This window comes from Notolepis coatsorum, assembly GCF_963971535.1.
Source record: "Notolepis coatsorum genome assembly, chromosome: 7".
In the NCBI taxonomy this organism is placed as follows: domain Eukaryota; kingdom Metazoa; phylum Chordata; class Actinopteri; order Aulopiformes; family Paralepididae; genus Notolepis; species Notolepis coatsorum.
In genome coordinates this window covers 127,019,414-127,035,446 of record NC_140171.1, presented here as the reverse complement: position 1 = coordinate 127,035,446, position 16,033 = coordinate 127,019,414, and the positions used below count along the sequence as shown (strand labels likewise).

Here is a 16,033-nt window from a genome sequence, read left to right as displayed (position 1 = left end):
ATTTAAATTTTTTAAAACTGAGTTTGAATGGCACTCTCACATCTATTTCATCTGTACATAGACATGGTAGTGCCATATTAAACACACAAAAATGCCACACACACACACACACACACACACACACACACACACACACACACACACACACACACACACACACACACACACACACACACACACACACACACACACACACACACACAGACACAGACACACACAGACACACACACACACACACACACACAAACAATTCTGAGGTTAAGATAATGCTGAACACAACTGAGCCTTTCGCTGAGAAAGTGCCACACATGTCATAAGCAATACTGACTTTTAAACCAAATCTCTCATCACAATCACATCACAAGTGAGTAAATTGAAAATGTATCGGAGATAACTTGTGGAGACTAGCTTTCTCACAGCCTCTGCCCACTTCAAGACTCGGAGCTAGAGAGATGTTTTCTTATATCTGCTAATTTTGTATCTCATCATGAAATTGAAGACAGCAGACTTACTGGCCTGAAACCCACAATGACCTTAATATTAATTTAGCGATGCAAAGCCCAGGGATATACTACAGGACTTTATCTGAGAGAAACACCCACGTTATAAGGACACTGCTGACAGGACAGGAAATCCATCCGTATACACATTTTACCAGGCTGTTTTCTTGACGAATAGGCACCATTGGGATGAAGAGTGGGTGGAGGAGGTGGAACCAAGAGTGCAGTACTGTTCTGTTCGATTCCAGGCTCCACACCGGTCCACACAGCCTCATCTGGAAACATGGGTACCACACCACAGAGGAACTCGGGGAATCGAGACATCTGGATGTGCAGAGATGGACAGAGGGAGTTCAGGGCATAATGAGGGAGTCAGATGACACTGTGAGGGAGCACAGAGGGACTCGGGTGGTGGGAGTCGGGCAGACTTAGAGAGAGGGGTACAGTGTCACATCCATCCCCCCCAAAAAGGAGCTCAGGGAGTGGGGGGCAGCCGCACGTCGAGCAAGCTGTAGGCGAAGACGTTCCAGAAGACGGCGCAGAGCACGAAGAGGGTGTAGACGCATAAGAAGATCCAGAAGAGGGACTGCTCCTGCAGGCGCTGCTCGTAGTTCTGCAGCACCACCACGCCCAGTGTCAGCCCCACCGCCACCCCGCCCAGGTGAGCCACGAAGCTGGGGTTGGGGCACGGCGGGAAGGCCGGAGGGTAGAAACGCAACCACACGGCGCGACCAAACTCCACACTCACTGTGAGAAGAGAGAGACAGACAGCAACAGAGAGAGATGTTAGCATCTGGCTATGGACAGCAAATATTCCTACCCTCAACATGATGCATCATGTGAACTCCCTTCTACAGATATATATTAGGGCTGTCAGTTTATCGCGTTAATTAGATTAATTAATTAATTACACAGCAAATTATCGCGTTATGAAAATGAACTCAAAATGTATTTAAAAATAAATGTATTTTTATTATTATTATTTTTATTTAAATATTTTACGTAGAATACACATTTACTGACTTTTTTTTTAACAAGGCCCATTTGCATGTTCTTGGTATCTGATTCTAGGGACATCTATGGATCTCAGGGAATGTATTCCCAGTGTCAGAAATACTGTGTCTGTTACTAGGCTTGAGTAAATTATAATGAACCAAATGAGAATATCAATAAAAAAATTATTTTATCTTTGACTGTGAATAACACCATGCAAAAATTGACCAGACCTGAAAAATCTAAGCAAATGAATAAATGGAAGATGATTAAACAGAAGGTTTTGTAGATACAGTACTGAATTCTGCCATCCGGACACATGCCATTTGAAATATGATTATAGAATATAGAATATCAGGCCTAAAATGGTTATGCGATTAAAATGCGATTAATTAGATTAATTCATTACAAATCCTGTAATTAATTAGATGCATTTTTTTAATCACCTGACAGCACTAATATATATATATACCATATGGATGCGGATATGGATCAGCTAGCCTAGCAGTTGGCCAGAAACACCTCTCCTGGAGTTTTGAGCTAGACTAGCTGATTCGTATCCGCTTCCATTAATTTGTGGTAAGCTAGGCTAGCTTGCAACTGGATAACTTTCTACTGAACGCATAGAGAGGGGATTGGTATCTTATCTTCTTGTCAGACTCTGAAGAAGACGGTAAACACATTTCCCATAATGTTGGCGTGTTCCTTTAAATACATGACCAGATAATCTTTTACTTTCACTCGATGTCACAATGCCCCTCATAAACCACTATGCTGCAGCCTTCTCACATCTTTGTAAATATTTTGTTTAATTGAACTGGGAACAGAACGTGTTGCACGTGAAAGCAACCTATACTCAAGGTCCGTGTACGAGGAGGACCAGGGTTACTAGCGAGTGAGAAGGTCCTTTGTTCCTGCTGCGGTTAAATTCTTTAACACATTGGACACCAGCAGCAGGGGGCGCTGATGGCCTTCAGCGCCAGTGCGTTATTAAATGGATATAGTTTTAGAATGCCAAACTTGCAAGTCCTAAAACTATATTTTATATTATAGCTATGGAATGGATCTAATAACGCCGTCGACTGTCAGTGAGTTGCTTCTGGTCAACATGCAAACAACAAATAGTTTTCTTCACCCGTACATTTCCGTTTTGATTATCAGTATAGTTTGAGTGATTCTGAGTAATTCCAGGAAAAGACGAGAAAAAGGCATTTTAGTGTAATCCAGTTATCACGTTGTGATTTTTCGGCTGATTATCTAATCATCCTGAAATCAACGCTAGATTATTGGTATTATGTCTCCTCGAGTATACATGAAATGTTGCTTGAACCGCGGGGCGCCCCCCCCCCCCCCCCCCCCCCCCCCACCCCACCCCTGCCACCAATGGTACACAGCACAGACAGAGTCCACACACACAGCTTCGATCGCGGGAGAAATAAATATCGGATCAACGCAATATTGGATATATAGAGTCCTTACCTGGTCTCTGATGTAATGCAAAAAAAATTATCCAATTATTTGATCGCCATTCCAGTTATCCACAGCGATCCTGTCCCCGACATTATCGAACGTTACACATGAACGGGCGGGCGGGGGTAGTGTTCCATGCCATCGTTGTAAGCGCCTGCCTTGCCTGAGTATTTAAAACCCACCCCCACGGCTCAGAAAACACACCAGACCGTTTCAAATGGAGTGCAATAGCTCCGCAAGGCAGTAGAGGGCGGTGTTGACCATCTGCCAGCTCAGACACATTCACCAGGGTCTGCAGAGGCTGCGCTGCAGCCATGAATTATGAATAGATATATAGCAAATAAAAGAATTAACGGTCATAAAAACTCGTTGTTGGCGTTATTCGATTGGCGGGAGTTAACTCGTTCTTGGCACAGAATGTGTTAACGAACACCGCTAGCTCTGTGTTGAGAGGCTCTCTTCTTCTCTTCTTTTTACTGTGTTATGTAACTTGTACTGTATGTTACTTGTAATGTGTTGAGAGGCTCTCTTCTTTTTACTGTGTTATGTAACTTGTATTGTATGTTATTGTTTATTGTTTGTGTATTTGTATTCACTCTGTTTCCCCTCAGGGATTAAGAATAAAAACCATAACCATATAATAACCAAACTATAATTACTACCACAGACATTTTGGTGTTGAAGGCCGAGCTATTTATATTTCCAAACACAGATTCATAATCCGCTCTCAACACCCTGGCTCAAATTCACACACCTCCAGTTTACAATCTGGGTCAAGAGCAAACATGTCTTGGTGCACGAGGTTGAGGTACACAAGGTACACAAGGCTGAGGTACACAAGGTACACAAGGTACACAAGGCTGAGGTACACAAGGTACACAAGGCTGAGGTACACAAGGTACACAAGGCTGAGGTACACAAGGACAAGGCTGAGGTACACAAGGTACACAAGGCTGAGGTACACAAGGTACACAAGGCTGAGGTACACAAGGTACACAAGGCTGAGGTACACAAGGTACACAAGGCTGAGGTACACAAGGTACACAAGGTACACAAGGCTGAGGTACACAAGGTACACAAGGCTGAGGTACACAAGGTACACAAGGCTGAGGTACACAAGGTACACAAGGTACACAAGGCTGAGGTACACAAGGTACACAAGGCTGAGGTACACAAGGTACACAAGGCTGAGGTACACAAGGACAAGGCTGAGGTACACAAGGTACACAAGGCTGAGGTACACAAGGTACACAAGGTACACAAGGCTGAGGTACACAAGGTACACAAGGCTGAGGTACACAAGGTACACAAGGCTGAGGTACACAAGGTACACAAGGTACACAAGGCTGAGGTACACAAGGTACACAAGGCTGAGGTACACAAGGTACACAAGGCTGAGGTACACAAGGACAAGGCTGAGGTACACAAGGACAAGGCTGAGGTACACAAGGTACACAAGGCTGAGGTACACAAGGTACACAAGGCTGAGGTACACAAGGTACACAAGGTACACAAGGCTGAGGTACACAAGGTACACAAGGCTGAGGTACACAAGGTACACAAGGCTGAGGTAAACAAGGTACCATCACTGTCACATTCTAAAAAAATATAATCTACTCAGTTGGGAAAACCTGACTCTTTATCAAAACGTCTGTCTAGTTTTTAACACTTTGAATGCCACCCACGAGTTTTCTCGTGTTATTACCCCCCGGGTTGAATGCCCACTCACGAGAATATTCGTTTTATTTGTTTTTTTATTTTATTAGCGATCTGAAATCATATTGCATCAAGCGAGCCTACCGTTGGAGATCCAGTCACCCCAGGTGCTCAGATGTGAAAAAAGCGCCCCCTATCGTCTCCCAGATGGTAAATCACCCTTTTGGATTTGGAGAAAGGATTTCTGACTCCACATTTTACGTCTCACTCACACAGCCGGCATCGACCGGCATCACTCCGGAGCCTGAAGAGCAGCGGGGATTATGTGTTCTACTGTATACACGGTTGATCAATACAATGATCGATTTTTTCGAATGGTGATCAGGAATTGGAATAATCCATTTGGATACCATCTGATCTCAGGTAAGGAATCTATGTTATCAGTCTTCGGATAATCAGACTCGTTTTCACGGATATATAAGCGTTTCCCCTATATGTGATATGGCTGTTTTGAATGTAAAAGCCATCAGGAAATAAGAGCAGCGATTATCAGCGCGCGGCACGAGCGTGCGTGCGCACACATATACTATCGATTATCTAGCGTTTATTTGAAAACGATTCATAAATAGGCAGACAAATGACAACGTTCTAGAATATTACAGTAAAAGGCGATTATCATAGAATGTGTTGTTTTTTCCGCGAAAACAAGTGATTTTCAAAATGCTATCAAACGGAAATGAAGCGATAAAAAAACAATCTGCTTTGACAATGTTGACTGGAAAATGAGTCTTTGATAAGCGACGGGCAGATTAGACACATAGCCATAATTTAAAACATAGATTAGGCGATATTAACGTTAATTGGAGTGGATTTGGGCATTCAAGGGGATAAAAAGGAAAACACGGACTGGCTCTCAAAGTGTTAAAATAAAGTGTGGATTGGCTCCTCCTCCTTTGTCCGGTTTCATCAACCTCAAGTCTGCCTCAACCAGGAACACTAGAGGTGCGGCAAGGGGGGACTGTACAATCCCTTTAAAAAAAAGTGTATTTGGCCAGGCCGTCTTTTCATATAGACTATAGAGCATCCCACCAATGGAACTCAATACCTCAAACAGTCAATTAGAGTGTCCACATCATATCATTCATTCAAGTGCAGGGTTAAGGAATGGCTCATTGATAACCAGAATTGTCAACACTGAGGTGTGTGTGTGTGTGTATGTGTGTGTATGTGTGTGTGTGTGTGTGTGTGTATGTGTGTGTGTGTGTGTGTAGGTGTGTGTGTGTGTGTGTGTGTGTGTGTGTGTGTGTGTGTGTGTGTGTGTGTGTGTGTGTGTAGGTGTGTGTGTGTGTGTGTGTGTGTGTGTGTGTGTGTGTGTGTGTGTGTGTGTGTGTGTGTGGATATGGTGCGTTTGTCTATGTCTGGGTCTTTTAATATGTCATGGTGTGCTCTGTCCTTGTGTCCATGACTGTATTGTGACCTGTATCCATATTGTATGTCCATGTGTCTAATCTGCCCGTCGTTTATCAATGACTTGTTTGCAGTCAACATTGTCGAAACGGATTGTTTTTTAATCGCTTAATTTCCGTTTGATAGCATTTTGAAAAGCCCTTGTTTTTCAGGAAAATATAAAGATTCCGTGATAAACAGCATTTACTGGAATATTCTGGCATACACAAAAACGTTGTCATTTTTTGGCCTATTTATGAATCATTTTCAAATAAACGCTAGATTATCGATAGTATATGTGTATTTATGCACGCTATAGAAGCGGGCTGAAATATCGATTCTCTTATTTCCTGATCAGCGAGCACAGCCACACACACACACACACACACACATATGGGACACGTTGATATATCTGTGAAAAAAGCTCTGATTATCCCAAGACTGGTAAAATATATTCCTTACCTCAGATCAGATGTTATCCAAAAAGATTATTCCAATTCCTGATCGCCATTCCAAATATCGATCGCGTTTATTGATTCAGCGTTGGGTGCTGGAAATACATAATCCACGCTGTTCTGATGGCCGGCGATCACTTGGTCTCTTCAGTTGGCTTGACGGAAAAGTAAAATGAGGAAACTGGCCCCCCCCCCTTCATCAGTCTAAACCAGGGGTGCCCAACTGTTTTTGAACCAAGATCTACTTTTTAATTTACCACCTAGCCGAGAGCTACCAGCCAAAATTGTATATTGTAAGCCGTCATTTGAGGCTTTATAAAAGCAGCATAATGAACACAAATCTGTCAGTGCCGAGTCCGACCTCAACTTAAATAACAAACAGCATTGCTTGTTGTAGTTAACAAGGAGAGGCAGAGTTGATTTAGCATTTTCTTTTTTTTTATAATCTAATTTTATTAATCGAGATCTACTTGAAATCAGCCCGCGATCTACCTGTCGATCGCGATCAACTGGTTGGGCACCACTGGTCTAAACTAATGGGGTGCAGTTACACAGGGAGAGACGATAGGGGGCGGTATCTTCCCAATTGAGCTCAGAGAGACTCTGGAGCACTAACCTGAGGCTCGATTGATGAAATATGAATTAAAATCGCTAATAAATAAAAAATACGACAAACAAACGCTATATAGCGTTGGTGGCATTCAAAGGTCGGCATGAACTAACGACAAAACGCGTCGCTGGCATTCAAAGTGTTAATGTACGCTGTCCCCCTTGATCAAATAAAGGGGTGAAGCTTGCCTAGGGCACCTAATGTGCTAGGTCCGGCCCTGGGTACACATGTAAACTAGGGATATTCCCACTGCACACTACAGCCCTATTTTCACTGTTCCATTGTAACCGAAACTGATTTTTATCATGAAATAATGGGCATATTGAGTGCTGTGTCTGTGCCCAGAGATGGTAGCGGTTAAGACCTCCATCTCTGGAAAAAACCCTGCTGGCTGAGGATCAAATCCCACCAGAACCTTGTGTCCTCCTCAGTGGTGCAGTGGTGGTCCCATGCGGTACCACGCCATCCCAGCACTTTTCTGAGCAGAAGTACGTGCAGTCGCGCATGGATGTGCACGCACGCGCACACAAAAATGCGTTCACAACTTTCACTCGACTCGTCGCGCCGTGCGCCAAGTACCGGCACTTATCTATCACCTAGTCTTTGCATAATAATAGGATACCAATAGCATAACAAAGAACGAGAAGTGCAAAACCAAAATACAAGCCCTGTGGGGGTTTGCTTGAGCTGTGGAGCTCTCACTATGTGACAAATGGTCCCGACTGGAAGGATGAGGCATTAAGTTGTGCTTCAGAAGGAAACTGTCCTTCTATAAACTGTAAGTTACATTGTTAATTTAGTTTGTATTTACTTTTCTAGTTTAAGTTAATTCAATTAAAGAAATTGTAACTACAATATTGTATCTACAATTACATTTAAAACATTGTTTGTTTTTCAACCATATCTGTTGACAATATCATTTCTTTATATATTGAAGGCTACATCCTGCTACCTTTTTCAGCTTCTCTATTTCAAGGCAATATTTACAAAAACTAAAGTAAAACTAGTAATTTCCTATACAAACATCTTTCCTACTATTTATGCATAATACTCATTCTAATCATAATGCTGGTCGGAGCTGTTCTGTGCGCACACGAGGGAACATTTATGCGCGCGCGTGCACGCGCCCGTGCACATGGCGTCATCCCCACCATCCCACCACTTCTGATATTACCACTGCACCCCTAGTCCTCCTGTGGCTCTACTGCTCTGTCTCTGCTCCACCTCTCATGGCCTGTTTTAGACACAACCACTGCGCTCTAAAATCCGTTATTTCCAACGCCTTGCTCCGCGCCACAGTGGCTTTCCGCTGCACCTCTGCTCCTTGATGAGCTCACGCCCAAAGTTCAACTAGGTTCAACCAGGTCAACTAGATCAAAAATAGGTTGAACTTTGGGTGCCGTGCCATCAGATGTGGGCTGAACACAGCGTGTGTGAAAGGGCCATTAGCCTTCCTACTGTCACAATGAAGACATATTTAAAGGGAAACTTCACCTAAAAACAATGCTGATTTATATTGCACAGAATCTCACACACATCCAAAAACAGGTTTGCACACATTGAGTTTGAATATGGCCACCAGTGATGAATCCTTGTGTTGTTCTGTATCGTTAGTGGCTTAGCTTGGCTTCGCCTTCTGCCTTCTGCACTATCTCGCGTACGTGCACGCGTACTGAATAAACCACAAATGTACCTCTAATACCAGTATTAGTCTGACCACACCCCTCATCAGCTTACCTTCATAAGCAGGTGTGTGGTCACCTGCTCTCCTCCTTCTCGCTTTCACCACAAGGAAGAGGTGCCTCGGTAGATCCCCACACTTGACACCATGATGGAAGAAATTGGATTAGGAACAGCTTGGGAAACAAGGATACGTTGACATCATATCTTTATTTTCTCTCTCACTATTTTCGAGAAAATACGGCGATATTGTCTTCGTACTGGAGTGTCTAGAAGATGATGATCATTCTACAAACCCTCCACCGGTTTTCGTATTGGGAGCACGCCGCTGCATGCTTCTCAACTGCAGTTCCTTGCTGTGTTTGTTGGGGTGAAACCTGTCAGGCCACAGCTGAACTGTCGGACATGCCGCTGTTGTGAGGAGCGGTGCGTTCCAGGTTGGGTGAGTAGTGTTTGCTGGCGGGCTCCACTTGTCTGTTAGTGCTATGGGGGCTACTAGACAAAGTTTATGGAAACCGGCCCCAGGCTAGGGTCCTTTGTTTAGCCGTCTAGGCGACAGAAGGCCTTGGTCTGGCGACCATTATAGTTTTAACTAGTGGGCCGCGACCATTGACACTGGTGATCCCTGTGTGTTCTGGACGAGTGGATTCTCTCTGTCACCGTGTTAAGACCCCATCTTTCATATCCAAATGAGAGTATTCCTTCACGAGGGGATATGTGCATGTAATGTGCGATAGCGGCAGATTCATGTTCAAAGTCAGCTATACAGGCCAGTTGGTACTGTGCTGATTCCGCCGGACGTGTTAATGTCACCGTTGTGAAGCGGTGTTGACGTCTTGTTTTCTCTTTTCTCTTAAAAAGTGAGGAGGGTTCAGAACGGCGGCCTGTCTGGGTGAGTGTTATGTCATTGTTTACATGTTCATAGCTTACGGTTAGCCGGTCGGTGGCCTGGCGCGGGGTAGCTTAGGCTTCTCGCGCGCCGCCGGGAGCTCGCTCCTGATCGCGTGCGTCGTAGATCGGCGTCTCGCGAGCGGAAGCGATAGCACCAGAACGGTTGGAGCAGCCGTTAGCTTGATGCTATTCTGTTGAACGTGCTTTGATTTTTAACATGTTTTACACTCTTGACCACGACGTCATCCTTGACAGGGGATGTTCGTCAACCCTGCCTGAGCCTAGACGGGGATTGCGTCAACAAAGAGGGCTGTGTTCTACGGTGGCTTATGACTGCACTTCGCTGATCTGCGTTCCGGGCAGGTACGGGGTTGGCCAGACCCTCATAACACGTCTTCTGGTTTTACCTTGCTAAATGTATTGTGAATGACGGTGTTTTTTCCCAAAACGTGTGTTGTTGCAATGCATTTGAGATACGTTGCGGGTTGTGTGTGAGCTGTTTTTGTCACTGGCAGTAGCTTCTCCGTGCAGGTCGTGATGTATTGATCTGGTTGTTGTGTGAGAAACATCATGGTGTTTATGTGTACCGTGTACTCACTACTAAGGCAACTAACCTATGAAGCTATGCTTGGTGACGAGTGAGTAAAAGAATGTTCTTTCTCAGACTGTAATGACAATGGACGGTGAGTTCACACATTAACAGGTTTTCCTGTTTTAACTGGCCGTATTGAGGGTAAAATAGGAGGATTGTGTTTTTCCCCCCCCGGTTCCCTGGGGACTTTATCACCTCCTATCAGACATGTTGTGCATTAATTGTGTCTTTTGTGTGGTAGGGATACGATGTAACTCTCAGCTTGATTGCTGAGGTTGTGCTAAATCTGCTGGAGAAACTTATTTCCTAAAGGGAAATTGGTTTGGTTGCTGTCGTGTGCTTAGCAAGGCCTGTGGTCGATACTAATCAAGAATGATGTATTCTCTCATTGTGATGATGATGGGTTGTGTGTGTCATGTGACCTACAACTGGGTTGTACTGGCCACAGAAGCACATGTGTATGTTGGACCGGGGTTCTTAGAGCCCTCTCTATTCTGTGTTTTTCCTTAGTAAAAATCAGATAGCAGGTTAGCTCGTGCGCTGTGTGGAGCTGTGAAACGCTTCATAGAGCTGACTATGACTGTGTCATATTCTCTTTTTGTCGTTACGTCGTATCATGGGTGTGGGGTCGTAAAGGGGTGAACTGGTAACCTTTCCTCTCCCCATTGTTCTGTCGGTCAGGGGTACACCCCCTGTCCTTCAAGGTTCCCGTCACGTGGCGGTTCGGCACGTTACGGGGGGGGGGGGGGGGGGGGGGGAGGGAGTTCCTGGTCCCACGGCCTGGTATATTGGGCGTGTGCACCGCAGGAATTCCCCCGCCATAGAGTACGTCACCGTGCGCGTCTCTGTTGGTAGGACTTCCGTGTGCTGTTCAGGTCCATGTGATGGATCTGTTTTCAGGGGGGGTGGTCAGGGCTCCTCCTCACCAAGCGCCTACTCAGGCCTTCTGTGAGTTCGGACTCCTTCTTCCATGTGATCCATGTGAGGAAGCCTCCATCAGAGTACAGAGCCTTCCTCCTCAGATTGTCAAAGTGAGTGGACCCTCTAGAAGGGTCCTTTTCTATTGTATGTATATTCGATTCAATTCGTTTATTGAGTGTGTATGGGTTCGGTGCCTCTTCCCCGGAGGCCCTAAAACCAGTTTTTTACATGGCTCAAGGTGCAATATATTCTTTTCAATCTGTACAGCTCGCGTGGGAAGTCTCTCTGGGGATCCCCGTCTCTTTCCTATGGGAGGGTGGTGGGATGTAAAAATGTGAACATTTTTTACCCCGGCTGTGTAGACTGGGATACATACTGTTGATGCTTCCTTCTTTCTATTCCAGAAGTGTTGGAGTTAGGGAGTGTCACACCCCTCTTGTCGTTCCCCTGGGCGCCTTGGGGATTCAATGGCAGGTCTAAATAGCCTGTTCATTGATGGGGGTGTGTCCCGACGCACGTATAGTGCTAGCTCGCTGTAAACAGGCGATTGACTGGCACGCCTTAGTTGCTTGTGGTTGAAACAGCGTTTTTATAAAGCAACTGAGATGGGGGTTTTTCCTCTTCCGGCGACCACATCCCATGACCTGGGTGGGTTGTCGACGGATCCTCGTTCATGTCTGGGGGATGATGACGGGATGGATCTGAACATATGTAGTGGGGTCTCACGCCCTTGGGGTGGGCCACCAGGCGCGGTTCGTCCCGACGTCTGGGTGGCGCCTTCTTTTCATGTTAAGATCAACACGCATATCTGCCCTTTTCCTGGGGCATGTCGGCGTGGTTAGGGCACGGGACTGGTTCTGGTCACGCTGGTCCAGATCAGTTGAACCCGTTGTCCGCCGGGGATGCAGATCTGCTGTTCTGGTACCCTGAGGGACTTGGGCTTTTTTCAGGGGGAAAAATGCCAGGTCGGTCTGGGTGTCACAGGGTTAAGCGCTATGGAGACCCTGGTTGGGTATGTTTTTACTCAGCACTGTCGTCATGGCTTACAGCCATGCCATTCTGTACGCGCTCGATCTCGTCGGATCTCGGCCGCTACACAGGTTGGTCCTGGTTAGTACTTGGTTGGGAGACCGCTGGGGAATACCAGGTACGGTGTGCTTAGGGGCTGGTTCTCCATTGTTTTTCGCTCCTCTCTCACGCATGGCGAAGAGGGGCCTGTGGGGGTGGTTTTTTGACCTCCTCTGGTGACCCTGTGCTTCCCGTACCGCCAGGCCCGGTCCGAAGTGATGTTTGCGACCCGTAGGCCTGGGTTAACCCTTTTTGGAAACTGAAACACTTGTACTGCGGTATAGCCGGTGTATACCCGCAGGTGTGTTTTGGAGTTTTTTCTTGAGGGGTTATAGGAACAACCACCGCATTGGGTAACACCGAGGTGGTTGGTTCCCTGGTGTGTTGGAGCAGTGTCAACTCCCGGGTTCACCGGTTGAGGGTGCCCCTGCACGTTCATGACGTCTGCCAATCGTGTCAGCCTTCTCTGCCTCGACCCCTCTGGGTGGGGGTTGTTAAATGGAGGCTTGGTCATGCAACACCGCCAGCTTACGCTCCTTCCGCCGGGGCGGCTGTGTTCAGCTGTCCCCTCTGGCGCCTGTCTCGTCCGCAGTCTCCAGGCTAGGGTTAACAGCCTGTTGCCTGGTTTTTCCCCGGTGCGCTGCCTGCTTCCGTTGGTTAACCTTTTTTGTGTGCTTACGGCCATGCTGACTGCCTATTCTGCAGGGTCAGTGTGCCAGGCGGTGTACTATTGGGGGGACGGGGCCCGCTCGGCTTACTGGCCTGGTTGGTTCCGCCTGGGAATACCAGGTGCAGTAACTGAGGGGCCTTTGTCCGAATACGCTGGCGATGTGGGGGGCGGGGCACTACGTGCCCACCTGGTGGGGTCTTGATGCTGGCATCATGGACTTCTCCGGGCCCCCATTCCAGGGAGTCCAGTCCTTTTGGTGGGTCTGGGTCTTCCTTCGTGCTCCGCTGCTACGGCCTTGCCACGGGGTTGGGTTTGCCCTTGACCCCGTGATTCTGGGGGCAGTAACGAGGTTGTTCCTCCGTTCGTTCCCGGGTGGCATGCGGGTTGTGCGTGTGTGTAGTCGTGGGTCAAGCCACGGTCTGCTCACCCTGTGCGTTGAGTTGCTTGAGTGCCTCTTCGCACGGTCGGGTCCGTCGCCCTCCCGTGACGTCCCTAATAGGGGGGCTACCCTCCATTAGGGGGGGTCGGGGGGGCTCGGCCCTCCCTGTTCTGATGGTTTTGGGGGGCTGTCAGCGGGGTGTATTTGTCAGCCAAGTGGCTCCGCTTGGCCTCCCTTGTGCAGAAGGCGAAGCCAAGCTAAGCCACTAACGATACAGAACGTTAGGTTATGACTATAACCAAGTTCTGTTAGTTAGGGGCGATGCTTGGCTTCGGACGGCCGCTGCAGCCCTTGACCTCACCTTGTGGTGAAAGCTTGGGAAGGAGGAGAGCAGGTGACCACACACCTGCTTATGAAGGTAAGCTGATGAGGGGTGTGGTCAGACTAATACTGGTATTAGAGGTACATTTGTGGTTTATTCAGTACGCGTGCACGTACGCGAGATAGTGCAGAAGGCAGAAGGCGAAGCCAAGCATCGCCCCTAACTAACAGAACTTGGTTATAGTCATAACCTAACGTTTTAATTACAGCTCAATGAAATGATAAAACAAGGTATTGCTATTTTTTTTATCTACATAATTGCATGGTACTACACAACACATGGATTCAATGTCTCACTGGTGGCCGTATTCAAACTTATTTACTCTCAATAACTGTCAAACTAATTGTATCGAGTTTTTGGATGTGTGTGAGATTATGTGCAAAATAAATCTGCATTGTTTTTTGGTGCAGTGCCCCTTTAAGGGCAGTGGACTGCCTTCTGCTGTAATTTGAAAAACATCCTTACTTTTCAGGAATGTATTTATGTTGTAAAAATAGGTTAACTCATTCAGCGCCGGAGGCCTAGAGCATCTTAGTTCCTACCACACCAACGCTCTTCTGAGAAACGCTCTAAAAGGAATAAGTGGCAGTGTTTGCAGGGCTATATATATATATTCTATATTATAGCTATGGATACAATACTATGGCCCATTTGACATCAACTATCTATCGTTCAATATGTGAAAAAGAATAAATGTTTTCATCAATACGTTCGTGTGTTATACCGTGGTGAATATAAGTATAGTTTTAGAGTGATCCTGAATCCCAGAAAACGACGATATGCAGCTAAACGTGAATTTCACTAAAAGTGTTGCAGTTTTTTTTTTTTTTTTTATGCTTTGATCGTCACCAACGGCATACGTTGTGGAGTAACGTTAGACACACACATTGCGATCGAGGTGAAATCATGGTTGGATCAAAGCAGGATTGATATAATTTAGTCCTTACCTTCACTAGGAAGTACCCCAAAAAGAATATTCCAATTGTCTGATCGCGAGTCCAAGTATTGGTGTCCATTGTGTCGCCAACATAATCCACCATAACAGATGCATCGGGGGCATTTGACACTTCTCAATGTGATCGGGATGCGTGAACACTTTAGGCAACAAACATGCGCTTCCGCGTTGCTCTGATTGGCCGAGCGAGCGCATGAGCCGCGACGCGCTCCTCAGAGGCAGGAATACTAAGCTCCCCCTTAAGCTCCAGGAGAGAGGAGAGAGGCTGAAAACCCGCAGTTCTTGCCCGACTGATGGGAGCCCAATCCCGGATCCGATTTTTCTGATGAATACCCCCAAAACATGGAGGTCCCGAACGCATGGAAGTATTGATTGCGCCGTAACGAATCATTAAAAATATATACCGTTAAGTGGAATATGTTGTGCCTTTACACATATGTTGGATTATGTAATTGGTTTGTCATGACAAACTAATAAAAAATCGCGATTTACCCGGTGGCTACAACAACACACAGTGACTATGCATCTCATGTGAAATATTGATATAATGTACTTAGCTGCCAATATTAAATAAATAAATAGAAAAAAATCTTATGAGAGTGAACCCAAACATGTGTTTTTTATTCATAAATGTATTCATAGCTGTAATGAGTCTTACTGCAGACCAGTGCCATGGCCATCCGAAACAGCTTAAATTGGCATTTCATCCCGGACCAGTTCTGAGAGAAAGACACAGAGAGAGACTGTTAATTTCTTATTATAAACCACCTTTATTTTCACAACTCCAACATAAATGCAGCACAATCTAATCACGATAAAGTTGCCAAAACATTAGTCAATTATATTAAGAATAGATATAAAAACATGAACAACTAAATAAACAAGACCACACACACTCAAAATACTCAATACACATACATATATACATACTGTACCATACACATACATACATACTGTACCATACACATACATACATTTCTCTCATGCATTCTCTCCCTCTCTCTCGCTCTCTCGCTCGCTCGTTCTCTGCTGTCTCTGTCGGCACCCGCTTGAGGAAGTGTCGGTATTTCCACTCGCTCTGTTGTTGAGCGAATGGTTGCGCTACAACCATAGAGGGGGCGTTACTGCAGATCAGCTCTGTGCTACGTAGGATAGCGAGTCAAATCAAAATAGCTTAGTTCACTGGGGGAGGATATTGTCTCAACTGAATTGGAGCAATCCGCCAAAATGAGAATTAGAGACACAGACCACATTGATACAAACCCCCATTGCTAGGAAACAATGCTAAACACTGGAAAAGGCCATTTATAAGACACGGGACCTTTAAGAGAGAGAGCAAGATGCAAGAAGCCAGTAGGTACCTTT

The 16,033-nt window shown here is 45.9% G+C and overlaps 1 protein-coding gene across 1 annotated transcript in view; it reads right to left on the bottom strand.

The window, feature by feature from the left end:
• Positions 1-263: 263 nt before the first annotated feature.
• The window catches only part of rhbdl3 (rhomboid, veinlet-like 3), a 213,737-nt gene continuing 197,967 nt past the window's right edge, over positions 264-16,033 (bottom strand). Inside the window, exons 8-9 of the mRNA XM_084318088.1 lie at positions 15,327-15,387; positions 264-1,247 (exon numbers count right to left, since the gene is read on the bottom strand). Coding sequence (XP_084174214.1) covers positions 976-1,247; positions 15,327-15,387 — 333 coding nt within the window. The 3' untranslated portion in view covers positions 264-975. The remainder of the gene's footprint in view (positions 1,248-15,326; positions 15,388-16,033) is intronic.